General features: G+C 37.9%; 1 protein-coding gene across 1 annotated transcript; it reads left to right on the top strand.

Annotated features, from left to right (window-relative positions):
* The first annotated feature begins 2,190 nt into the window (after positions 1 to 2,190).
* LOC129235480 (carbonic anhydrase 2-like) lies at positions 2,191 to 10,535 on the top strand. The gene is made up of 4 exons (XM_054869346.1): positions 2,191 to 2,315; positions 5,113 to 5,210; positions 9,536 to 9,892; positions 9,964 to 10,535. The coding sequence occupies exons 1-4, from the start codon at positions 2,252 to 2,254 to the stop codon at positions 10,396 to 10,398; spliced, it is 954 nt and encodes a 317-aa protein (XP_054725321.1). The 5' UTR covers positions 2,191 to 2,251; the 3' UTR covers positions 10,399 to 10,535.
* Positions 10,536 to 13,076: the final 2,541 nt, after the last annotated feature.

The following is a 13,076-nucleotide window of genomic DNA, read 5'->3' as shown; positions in this document are numbered from 1 at the left end:
ATGCCATTGTTCTAGATACATAGTTTTATAAGTTTAGTTTTATTCCTTTAAGCTTTAAAATTAAAAAAAGAAATACCAACCTCAATCATAATAAAGTTTAACTTTTACATGGCGCCATATATCTTGGAGAAAAGAATTGGGAGGGTGTGCTCCATAACAGACCTTCGCTCTGAGCGAATTTGACAGAATCAGGTCGAGGACTCTGACGTCACTTGAGATGTCTTTGCAAAAAAACTGGGATTGTGTTGGTAATATACGGAAAAACTCTACACAATGTCAGTTCGTCACTATCTGAACGACGGCTGATTGGACGAATGTGTGAATATGTGTGAAAGTATTGATCGAATTTCGATCAGCGGTAAGATGGTGCTAGTGATATACGAAAAGTCAACACAGTCTTAGCTCATGTTGCTCCTGAACAACAACGACGAAATTTAGATGAATAATTTTGCGATACCTATTCTAAAGATAATGAAGAATTAATATGCGTATCAGGTGATACATTTGGCGTTCAACGTTCAATTTTTCCATATAAAGTTCATTGAGCTGACACTCGACAAATAACACATGGGCTGAAAAGTCCCGGGCCTAAAAACGAAAACACGTTTAACTTTATTCATCAGCGTAATTTCCATCAAGAACAACGCAACCATTCCAGTAGTCAACGGAAGTCAAATCAGGCGAATACGGTGGATATGGGACCACTTTCAATTCATGGAGCTTAGTCGTTGTTTTGACTGACTTCTTGTTTTTGGTCAACAGTGAGCAAACGCGGCATCCACTTTGAAGAGGGCTTTCTCATAGGGAAATGGTAATGCAATATAAAGCCAACAGGTTTTGTTTTTTATATCTTTACGATGTCAGTTAACTCACGCAACTTCACTTTTCGATCATTTTTTCATGTTTTCTGGAGTTACCGTCATGGTGTCATTTGGATGGCCACTGCGTTGTGCATCATCGGCGTCTTAATAACCCAGCGACCGCGCTTAAAGTCAGCAAACCATCGTAAATTGTTGTTTCTGATGGAGCGGAGTCCCCATAACAATTTTCAATCCATTACTGCGTTTGAAAGATATACCCTATGATCAGAAAGTGCCGGGAATGTTTAAATAAAACAAAACAGAGTTAGATTTCAAACAAATTTATTTTATCTCCTTCAAAATATGACCCGTCTGAAACACATGTGCCAACGTTTAACTCAGTCGTTCATGCACCCCTGGTAGGCCGACGAAGAGATGACCTTCAGCTCCTTCGTCGCATTCTCTTTGATCTCCTCTATCGACTGAAATCTCGTTCCACGAAGTGGTAACTTCAATTTGGGAAACCAAAAGAAGTCGCACGGGGCCATATCAAAGGAATACGGTGCTTGCACGATGGTATTTACTTGATGTCTGCTCAAATAGTCCAGCACACTTTGGGATCGGTGCAATGGCGCGTTATCATCATGCTAAATCCAAGAATTGTTTGCCCACATTTCCGGCAGTTTTCGACGTACAGCATCTCTCAACCGCTTCAAAACGGATAAATAATATTCTTTATTGACTCTTTGACCCGATGGAAGCTACTTATGGTGCACTAGGCCTTGGCAATCGGAGAAAACAGTCAACCCGGTACTTTTTGATCATAGGGTATTTTTCAGTGAAAAATTAAAACAGGAAATTCTTTTTGATCCACGTTTTTCAGGCTTTTAAAAATAATAAAAGTGACCTGAATTTTAGCACAAAAACTCACGAACGAAATTATAACAGCTGCCAACTTTTTTTAAGCTTAGTACTAACTGAAAAAAAGGTGAATGCAATAAAACTGAAAAGTTCTGGGCCTAACGTAAAGCTGACATGTTAGGCCCGGGACTTTTCAGCCCATGCGTTACTATGTCAAAAATACTCCACAAGTGAGGTGAATATACAAAAACTTTAGTGCGTCTACACCTCTGCACCGCAGTGTATTATACCAACTACTGTTGCTCAGCGAGTGCATGCACTCCCCTAACTGTAAATTCCAAATAACGTAGATATTCTTGCTAATTTCATGACAACTAACGCAGACGGTTTTTTACCCCATCTTGCAAGGTAAGCCAACATCTGTTCACATCCGTTGCATAAATTTGTTAAGCAACTGTCGATGGTTTGCCATTCGTATTTCAACTTTGAAAGTGATTTGTGTCAGGATAACTGCACAGTGATTTAATGGTTTAATATTTTTAAAATACTTTTTCTTCATGCACTTAAATTTTTTTTATTAATTAGTGACGATGTGTAAATTTAGTATTTTATTTGCAACTTTTTGCACATTTTGCTTGTATAAAAATGTAAATGGTATGTTAAAAAAATAGTGTGAAAAAGATATGTTAAGCTAAAATATGCAATAAATTTAAATAAAAATTTGAGATGAAAAATATAACTTTTTGTGACTTTTTGGAATGAAGAAATACAGTGCAAGCATTGAGGCTTATATAGTGAAGTACGTTTTGCTCAATACATTCTCGAGGATACGCTTTTTGTGAGGTGCTTCTTATCCCAGCTTAATTCGTTGAATCAACTAGTAGTAGTCCAACGAGTTATGAAGCATGGAAATAAAATTTCTTGTAAAAGCTGTTGTACATAATTTGATTCATTGTTAGAACAAGCCTTTCGCCCACATTTCAAACTATAAAAAAATAGTGAACTCACGCTCTTAAAAGTTATTGAATCTATCGTTTTCAGAGCGGCCGCTGTAGCTGAATGGGTTGGTGCGTGACTAGGATTCGGAAGTGCATGGGTGTGAAACCCCGGGCACGAAAGTCCGACTGGTAGAATTGTTTTCTAATAGAGACCGTTTTCGTTAGTGTTGATCAGATTTGAAAAATAGTAATGCTTAGCTTCACAGTGACGACTTGAGCTAGAATCACCCAACAAAACGGTTGCTTTCGGTTTGTAAAAGTGTGAATTAATTATAATATTTTTTTTTCACGGACGAACTTCAAAAACTGTATGTGAAATAGTTAAATTTAAATATTTTTGTAGTAATTTTATATGCATTGGTGGAGCAATTTTGAACTTCCAATCGGATATTGTTTCATTTCATATCCTACTAAGTTCGTGCGGCGTATCTACATACCTCGAAATATTAGAAAAGGAGAAAATGTATTTCAAAAAATTATTTCTTAACTATTAGGTGCGCAACTAAGTTCCCGCTGTTTTCAATAGATGCCGCCAGCAGTGTGTGCTAGTCGATTCTAACATAACCTAAACGTCATAAACCAAGCTTAGACATATGGTAAATAAACTACTTCGGCACATTAGTGATTTTGTTTTGGTATCATACACTTTTGGTTTTGTGAAAATGTCTGATTTTGTGCCGAAGAACAGTCATTTGCGGGAAGTGTTGATTTTCCTCTTTCATTCGAAAAAAACAGCGGCTGAAGCACATCGAGAGCTACAAAAAGTTTATGGAGATGCTGCTTTAAGTAAATCAACGTGCCGAGATTGGTTCCGGCGCTTCTAAGTCGGTGATTTTAGTGTTGACGACCGTCCGCGTCAAAGAAGCTCAAAAACCTTCGAGGACCCTGAATTGGAGGCATTGATCAATGAGGATCCGTGTCAAGCGCAAGAAGAGCTTGGTCATGGGGACTGCCCGGTCATGTTTCTACGTCGTCGCCTCGGCCGAATATTCACGCTGCGAAGGTTATGCTATGTATTTGCTGGGACCAAGTCGGTGTTATTTATTATGAACCGTCACTGTGGATCGGCATCGACTTCAATTGATGCGATTGAGCCGAGCACTGCGCAAGAAGCGGCCGCAAAACGCGGAGAGGTATGAAAAAGTGATTATACGGCATGACAACGCTCGGCCTCACGTTTCCAAACCCGTTAAAACCTATCTGGAAACACTGACAAATGGGAAATCCTACAACACCCGCCATATTCTCCAGATCTCCAGATATTGCGCCTTCCGATTATCACCTGTTCCGATCGATGGCACATGGTCTAGCTGACCAACAGTTCCATTCATATGAACACATCAAAAAATGCCTCAAAAGATGAACATTTTTACCGCGAGGGTATACGAGATCTACCAGAAAGATGGGAAAAAGTAGTAGCCAGCGATGGGCAATACTTTCAAGGATTCACTTGTAACCATTTTTTTCTGAATAAACTTGTATTTTCATCAAAAAAACAGCGATAACTTAGTTGCGCACCTAATAAATAACTTCGAACAGTTAATATTTCGTGCTGAGTTCTTTGGGAGAATTACTTAAATTCGCTAATCGTGCGGTTTTGCGTTCGAGCACCTGCCGGTTGGCTACGCTTTGGAACGCCCACTGGAGCCATGAAAAATCACCCCTCAAAGTTCCGAGTATGTTTCTCTCATTAAAAAATCTTCTCGTAGAAAGCATTTTCGTCGGGCGCATCACAAGAGAAGCTCAGCCAAACACGTAGCTCATCGTTTGCTTATCAACTTAAATTTTTTTTTGTATACTTTTAAATAAAAGTCAATAAATCTCACTACCTGGATTCACTAAGCGAACCGTTTTTGAATTTGTGTTTCAGTTAGTTTTTAGTCCCATTTTAAACATGTGGCTCAGTATTGTCACTCCACTTAGGTTAGTCTCAGTTACCGAATGATTTCCCTTAATAGCACGAAACACCCGTCGGCACCATAACACATTTATGGTGTATACTTGTTTCGCTTTGGTTCCACAAATTTCAGAGCACTACATTCAAACTATGGATGTTTGGTATTTAGTATTGATTTAGAAATTTGGCCTTCCCATCAATGATCGCTTGCACTTGTTGAATAAATTCTGCAGAGCGGACAGGGTCAGAACTTTCCTCGTGTTTTTTGCGTTTCTCAACCTTATAAACGAATGAACTGGGTGCACTTAAGAAAATTAGAGATTTCTAAATCGGTGTGCTCATGTAGCAAGGGTAACTGGATATCTGTTCATTTCTTGAGTTAAGTTCTCATATATAAACTATATAAGATTCGTTCAAATTGGCAAATTCAAATTTGTAAATTCCAATATTTCTCTAGCGACGGCCTTAAAAAAATATATATTTTCGCATTTATTTTTAATTCCATAATTAAAAATTAATAGCTTTAACTCTATGCTACTTCTAATTTTATTTCCAGGGAGCGGTTTTGATTATGAACATCAATCCAAGTGGTATGACGACTTTCAGCAATGCGGCTTCAGCCGTCAATCACCGATTGAATTGAATTCAAATGAGGTGAGAGTTTAAAAATAACCCACAAAATGGTGGGTATTATTGGTAATTGAACCTCCAGGTGTGAATAAAATTGAGAAAGTTGAACGCCGTCTGTGTAGATGTCCAGTTTCAATGCGAGGAAGCGAAAGACCGCACTGGTAGAGGTTTGAATACAATTCTCTGCAGAATTTATCCAACTACAAACTTCAAGACATTCTCAATTTTAGAAACTACTTTGATTGATTTCAAAATAATTATCTTAATCACTTAGTTGGCAATTGGATGTTGACTTTTGCACCGCCATTTTAATCTCACCCGACCTAAGCTCATTCACGAATTGGCCTGATTTTTTGCCTCTTGAACGATTATATGTCAAGTCGTCCAAGTATCTTTGACATTTGACATTGTCACACATTCTTCTGAAAATTGGTTTATTTGTAGACTTTAGTATAACGAGAAGTAAAAAATTTTGAAAAAAATTTATAATTTTAATGAATGTTTGAAATTTTGGTATAGAGTCTATGCTTAGTTGCCCCAGGAGGTTTCCCACACATTTTCAAGTTATATTCAAATACGTACAGCGAACCAGTGAGAACAGTCTTAGCCATAGAAATCTAATGTAAGTGTTTTCAAAAATTTAAAAAAAAATTTATTTTTTCAAAGTTTTAAACAAAGACATAATATTTATATCCCAAAAAATTTTTTGAAGAAATATATTTTAAGAAAAAAAAATAATAATAAATTTTAAACGTTAGGTTAGGTTAGGTTAGGTTAGGTCGGTCCGTATGACCAATTCACTTAGACCTCACAGGTCCGTTGTGCTACCACTGTGCGATACGGGAACCTTGTTCATTTATTTTCATGAAACCATTTTGAGACTCTTATGAAGCGCAGGATTGTCTAATCCCCGCGCCAGATAGTTCTGTAAGAGAATTGAAAAAGTGTTTACCTAGACAACCTGCTCTGATTTTAGCTTAGGCTGGAAAACGGCGAAGGAAGTACTCAGTTGTTTCTTCCTCATCTCTGCAACTTCTACAATATTCATGGGAGTATACTCCTAGTTTCAAAGAATGCCTCCCAAATAGCCAGTGGACACATATCTTCTCTTGAGAGGCTAAGGAATTTCTTTGCCCTTTTCTTGTTTATTTGCGGCCATAGTAGCCTAGCTGTTACGCATGTATCTTCATCTTCCCATTACCTATTGGCCTCTTGGATAATGTTGTTTTTTATTATTAATTTACTTGTGGCCTAAGGTATTCCAATGGTACTTTTATCACGGAACAGTTGATGAGCAGTACCTTTTCTGGCTAGCTCATCAGCTCTACAGTGTCCCTCAATATCTCTGTATCCTGGAACCCAAATATGGCTGACCTTGAATACGACGCTAATATCATTTAGGGCTGCTCGGCATTCCTGTGCAACGTTTGATCTTAATATAGCCGCATTCATTGATTTGATGGCCGCCTGGCTATCCGAGAATATATTTATAGTCGTTTTTGTTACGGCGTGCGTATTTAGATATTCCATAACCATCTGTATAAAAATTTAATTCCCCCTTTCTCCATGGCCTTGGTGTCTGCCACTTCCTTCTTGATGGTATACTTGTCTTGAAGAGCTTGTCGAAGGTAAGTCTAGGGATAGAGTAGTCTATTTCTTGTTTGTGACTGTTCAGAGTGTGCACGTGCCACGTTTTTAAATGATAAAAAGAGCCGGAGATATTTCACTTAAAAAAATTTTATAGCAAATTTTCAACATTGGCTAAATCTCAAAATTACTATTTTTTTGTAATTTGTTGAGTTTACTATGTTATTGAGTCAATCTCAAAATTATTAATTTTAATTATTTCAATTTTCTTTGAATAAACCAATTTTCTGAATATCTACAATATTTAAAATAAGTGGATCCCTCGACATGCAATCGTTTTCTTCTTAAAATCTGAGCTGAGGTGTATAGCGAAGCCATGCGTCATTGCTCAGAGCAGAAGACGAAAAATTGAGGATGCGCAGTAGAAGAAAAAAGACTAAACAGTGTTGCGCTGCAAGACATTGAGCGTTGCGTGTCGTAAATTGACGCTGTCGCATCTTTCCACGCATTTTGGCCGTTTTATTTAATAGTGAAATATTTGCCCTTGGAGCAACTCCTTACCCTTAGCTAACAGTTGCTTGACGTCCCTCAACTACCATTCGTACGAAACCCAATTTTTCCGTTTTTAGTTCATACCTTAGACTTTTCAATGCTGAGCCACAACCAATGAATCCACGTCATACACGGTTTTTTCTCATTGATACCAGGAATTTCTCATCTCCTAATTTCCTCTTCCTTACGGGAAACCCTTGCCGTCCACCTCGAAATCAACACTTTTGTTGCCTTGCGCGCAAAAGTTTGCACTATCATTCGGCTCACCTTAGTAGCAGATTCTCAGCATTCTTAGAAACTCATAAGTCGATTGAAGAGTTTTATGATTGCGGCTTTGTTTATCGTACTGTAATTATTTTATAGACAGATAACAGCAAATTTGCTTGGATCATTTTTATTTACCTCGGCGACAATATCACTAAACTACTGAATTTCATAGTAAACACCAACAACAACAATAATTTAATTGCGCAAATTGAATTAATTGTGATAATGACATAGCAGAAATAATAAGAGTGAAACTGTAAAAGTAAAGTCATAGCCACGACAAGGGAAAAATTCAAAGAAAAGAAAAGAAAAGATAAATTAAATATAAAATATAATAAATAAAATAATAAAATATTCTTATCCAGCACGGAAATCGGATAGCCCGTTATCATACGACTATACGACTCATCTTAAGAGCTAGCAACAAAGAAATTAGATGAAAACAAAGTTTAAGGCGGGGGTAGGGTCACAAAATCGAAATTTTTTTTCTTCACTCATCTTATAGTAAATCATTTCAAGAATGTTGTGTCAAAATTTTAAGTGGATCGGAGCAGAACTCTCAAAGTTATAGCCTTTGTAGGCACTCTACCTCGAATGCGGAGCATCGATAATTTCTCAGAGTCATTTTTTCAAACGCGTTTTTCCCGAAACGACTTCTTAAAAGTCGGTGCCAATCACAACTCCGAAACTATTCAACCGATTCTTTTCAAATTTGGCACACGTTTTCTAAATCAAAAATACCTCCCCCCTACACTGTTTTTTTTTTATTTTTTGTTTTTTAAGGTTGTTTTTCACTTACAAATATGGCGAAATTTTTCGCCAAAAATGCTCGTTTTACGTTTTTTTGCCACCAAAACTACAAAAATGAAAAAAAAAAATTGTATTAATGTATGGGGGAGCATTACGTCATACTTTAACTGAAAAATTCGACTTTTTTAGTTTCAGATGATTCTACGACGAATGCCGATTGGCACCGCAGAGCACCTCTCGAAAAACATATCTCCAAAAAAACTCTGTCATGGGCTTATTTGTCAATATTTTATTATTAATATTTTTTAAAAACTTATTGAAAAGATGTACAATAACATGTAACTGATTTTATTAAAGTATCTTAAGCCATATTTCTGTAAAAAATTCACAAAAAAAGTGTTTTTTTTTTTAGCGCTAAACCCTACCTCCCCCTTAATCTCAGTTTCTTTAACTCAAAGTGTGTCAGCTTTACATATCCGATGTTTCATAGAGATGAACAAGCAAATGTATTAATGAGCGACACCTCAGTTTCTTTCATTAAAAACCTGTTTCTATTACCTAAAAAGACGCCTCGGATCACATGCAATAAATGTTTTTTTTTGTTTTGGCTGATCCCCTATGCCGAAGCTGCTTGATGAAAACGATGAAGACACCTGAGATCACTTCCAATAAAAAAAGTGCATGTAGCGTAGTACACATAACAGAAGTGACAAGGCAAACAAAGAAAGAGGGAGAGACCCGAGAGAGAATGAGAGAAAGAGAAACAAAATACATATCTAAATAAATTCACAACATTTGCAGAGAATACAAATAGACAAAATTTACAAAAAACGGAGAAGGGTCGACCGGTGTAGGTAACCGCCGGACACAAACCGTGGCAACAACATGCACTACTCCGAGCATTTATCACCCGCACAAACGCAGCGATTCCAGGACTGCAGCAAAATGAAAGTTGTTGAGCCTCTCCCCTCAAAAGTAACCTTAAATAAGCTGCGAGTCTTTAAAAAAACTCCACTTCCGTTCATTGGGCAGAAAGGGCTCTAATTTAGTTCTCAAAATTAACTTCCGGAAGAATATCTTCCCTGCGTACTCAGCTACTTGTATACATAAATATGCGTATGAGCTGCGCAAAATTGTTTAACATTTCTCGTTTTATCTTCTTTTCCTTTTTACTATATATTTCTTCATCAAAGGCCATCATCTCATTTGACATGCCGATCATAAATTTTGTGCACTACGATGTGCCGTACATGGAAGCCGTGAGAAGTGAGAACAACGGCCACACAGCCAACATTCAATTTCCCACAACCGTACCAGATTCAGCATTCATCACAGGTGGACCGCTACTCGAGAATACAACCTACATAATGGAGAGTTTACATTTCCATTGGGGCTCCAACGACACTCACGGCTCCGAACATGTGCTGAACAGCGAACGATACTCTATGGAAATGCATTTGCTGCATCGAAATTCCAAATATGCGACAGTGGAGGAGGCACGCGAGCATGAGGACGGCTTGGCTGTGCTGGCGGTGTTGTACAAAGTGAATGTAAGAGGCCTCCTCGCTACACTTTTCTGGAGTTAAATATTTGTTTATATTTTTTCCATTTGCACTTACAGGCCACTGCCACCAACGATTTCGAAGGCTTAAATGAGGTTATAAATGTTTTGGAATCGATATCCGAATTCAATTGCACCACAGAAATTGACACTTTTATGCTTTCGGTGTTGTTGGGCGATATGGATGTAACGGAATTCTACACTTATGCGGGCTCACTCACGACGCCACCCTGTTCACAGGCCGTGACTTGGGTAGTCTTCTCGCATGCAATCACCATAACGCATAGCCAAATGAAGCGTTTCCACAAAATGTCCGATGACCATGGAAGCACAATGGAAAACAATTATCGCGCACTGCAGGCGAAGGGTAACCGGAAAGTGTACTTGCGGAATAAACGCAAAGTGCTGGAATCCTCTGTGCAGTCGCCGCTCTATTGGGAGTTGTTGGAAAAGCTGAAACAACAGGGAAGTGCAGCAGAAAGTGCAAGAAAATGAACGTCAATAGTGGCGTAAAGCAGGCGTAAAGATGCTAGTAAAATTATGAACTTGAAAGAGTTGCATGGAAAATTTAAGACTGACTGAAACTGATTTGCCAGACATGCAAATATTTGTATATAATTTCATAAGTAAATACTTGCAGTTGAACAATTTTTGTAAATGTATTAGATTTATTTTTATTTATTTATTTATAAAATAACCTGTTATCACACCAATGTAGCGGTAATAAATCTCATAAAAAATAAGAATAAGAGTTTCTGCCAGTAAAATACAGCGGTAAGACGCCCCATTCCTTGTAATGTCGCACAGTTCGTGGCGTATGCCGTCGATATTAGTTTTGCTTCAAAAAGTTGTCTGATAGTTTTACACCGAGCAAAACGACTCTCTGATAAACAGAGAAACACCACAAATTACGGAGATCTCAGCCGCTAAGAGAGGAATGCACTTTATGTAGAATTGAGTATAAGTTAAACTACGGGGATTAACAAAAAAAATTGTTCCGCACGAGACCGGTCTTCATTGGTTGCTTGATATTTTACAACTGAACTTACAAATTATTAGTTTGTAATTTTCATAAGTTTTTATATTTCCTTTTTTTACAACGATTTGTTTGCAGTTTGGCAAAGGGTAATTATTAGGTCGACAGAACTCTTTCCACTCTACAAAACTATGTTAATTGTATTCTTAGTAATTTAATTTTTTATTAGTTTTGAGGCCTCGAAACTGAATACCCAGGAGGCAAAAATCCACATTTTCGACACCTGCTCTTCACGTGGTTTGCGATGGGTATGAAGAAGGTATGACAGACGAGTGTACAGCACGGAAATGGTTCGCAAAGTTCAAACATTTTAACTTAGATATCGATGACACGTCCCGCAGCGGAAGGAGAACCCCTCAACGTAATTAGCCATTACTGTATCGACACCATTGACAATGACTTGCATTTTCGCACTCACCAAAGAAAAAATGTAAAGCTGTAAATTTTTTGATCGCTACTTTACGAGATATCGATCACTACAGCCCCTACCGCGAATATAATGGATTTCTCGTTCTTGCCTCTAATAATGTGAAATATTTTACTTTACATATAAATGCCAATTCCGGGTTGTTACAATTAACCGTTATGCTAACATTGTTGTTAAAAAGTAGTCCAATTGTGGGCACAGGGCAACACCAGTAAAAAACGCAACTGCCACTTTTATTGCATTTTTCGATATTCAATTATCTTCTAACAAATTTTCATTATTTGAATTTTCATTTATTTTCAATGCCAACTAAAAATTGGTTTAACACCCTCGGTGCTTGTATTGAAACTCATGTGTACAGTCAGTAGGTCACTTTGCTCAGTAACAATGACTGCTTCCCTATGGCACTGAACAATGATGCAGTTTGACCTCTGCCATAGGCAACAACAATTTGCGACACTACTGCGGTGTTGGTAAAATATGCGAAAAAATAAACTAAATACAATTTCTCAATTTCTCTCAACAAAGTTTCCGCATTGCTGTTGGAGGTGGACAAGTTGCGTAGTCATTTGAATTTTTAAATTTTTCTTACTTAGTTTCATAGTCTCCCTACTCGATTGCGATTTTTTTGGTGTTTTTTGTGTTTTTTTTTTTTGTTTTTTTGTTAAAAAATATATTCACGCTAAAGTCTAGAGATTCTATGTCAAGTAAAAGACTACAAATTTAAGTAAAATATGTGTAAACATATTTGAGGCCGAAACCAAAGCAGAAGTAGGAAAATATGTGTCCCATATTGACTCTCCATCTTTTCAGATTTCTGCTAAGCACAATCAATGCGCCTACAGCTATACATAAAGGATTTTCCAATAAGAGGTGTTATTTTGATATTCATAGAAAAATGCTATTTTTTAAACAGTTTATCGGATGTTTATTTCATTATAAAGAGCAAGGTATGCCGTTAATAGCGGAAAATAACATTAGGCAAATGACCACCACGACCACGCTTACAGGACAATATCCTTTTCATGAAATTTTCCATAACCGAATTGCTGCCCTATGTCCTCGGTAGCCTCACGAATTCCATCTTTGAGGTCTTGAATCGACCCTGGGCTGTTAGCGTAGACCTTCTCTTTCACGTGGCCCCAAAGACAAAAGTCACAAGGTGTTAAATCACAAGATCTCGGTGGCCGATAGTCATCACTTCCTGGAGAGATAACACGGTCCGGAAACTTTTCCCGTAAAAGATCAATGGTTTCGTGGCACGTAGAGCCGTCTTCCTACAGGGATACCGTTTTGGTAATTACGTCTGGAGGCCGTCGTGAGCAATAAGGTCAATCGTCAGTTATACTCATCTACTGTTCCTCTTGATGTTTTTACCAATGCAACAATTATGGTTGCTGCCGCGTTCGTCTCACCTCGTTCCTTCGCCTCCAATCAATGTTGCGAAGTAAAAGGTGTAAAAGCAATCGAAAGCCTAAGTCAGTGTGGGACTTAAACGCCACTAAAAGCACCTCAAGTCCGACGGTTCCTCCTACAGGGATACCGTTTGGGTAATTACGTCTAGAGGCCATCGTGAGCAATAAGCTCAATCGTCAGTTATTTTCGTCTACTGTTCGTCTTGCTGCTTTTTATCAATGCGACAGTTGTGGTTGCTGCCGCGTTCGTCTCGCATCGTTCCTTCGCCTCCAATCAATGTTGCGAAGTTCCCCG

This window comes from Anastrepha obliqua, chromosome 1 (genome assembly GCF_027943255.1).
Source record: "Anastrepha obliqua isolate idAnaObli1 chromosome 1, idAnaObli1_1.0, whole genome shotgun sequence".
NCBI classification, from domain to species: domain Eukaryota; kingdom Metazoa; phylum Arthropoda; class Insecta; order Diptera; family Tephritidae; genus Anastrepha; species Anastrepha obliqua.
The sequence above is the reverse complement of the archived record's forward strand: the minus strand, read 5'-3'. Positions and strand labels throughout refer to the sequence as shown.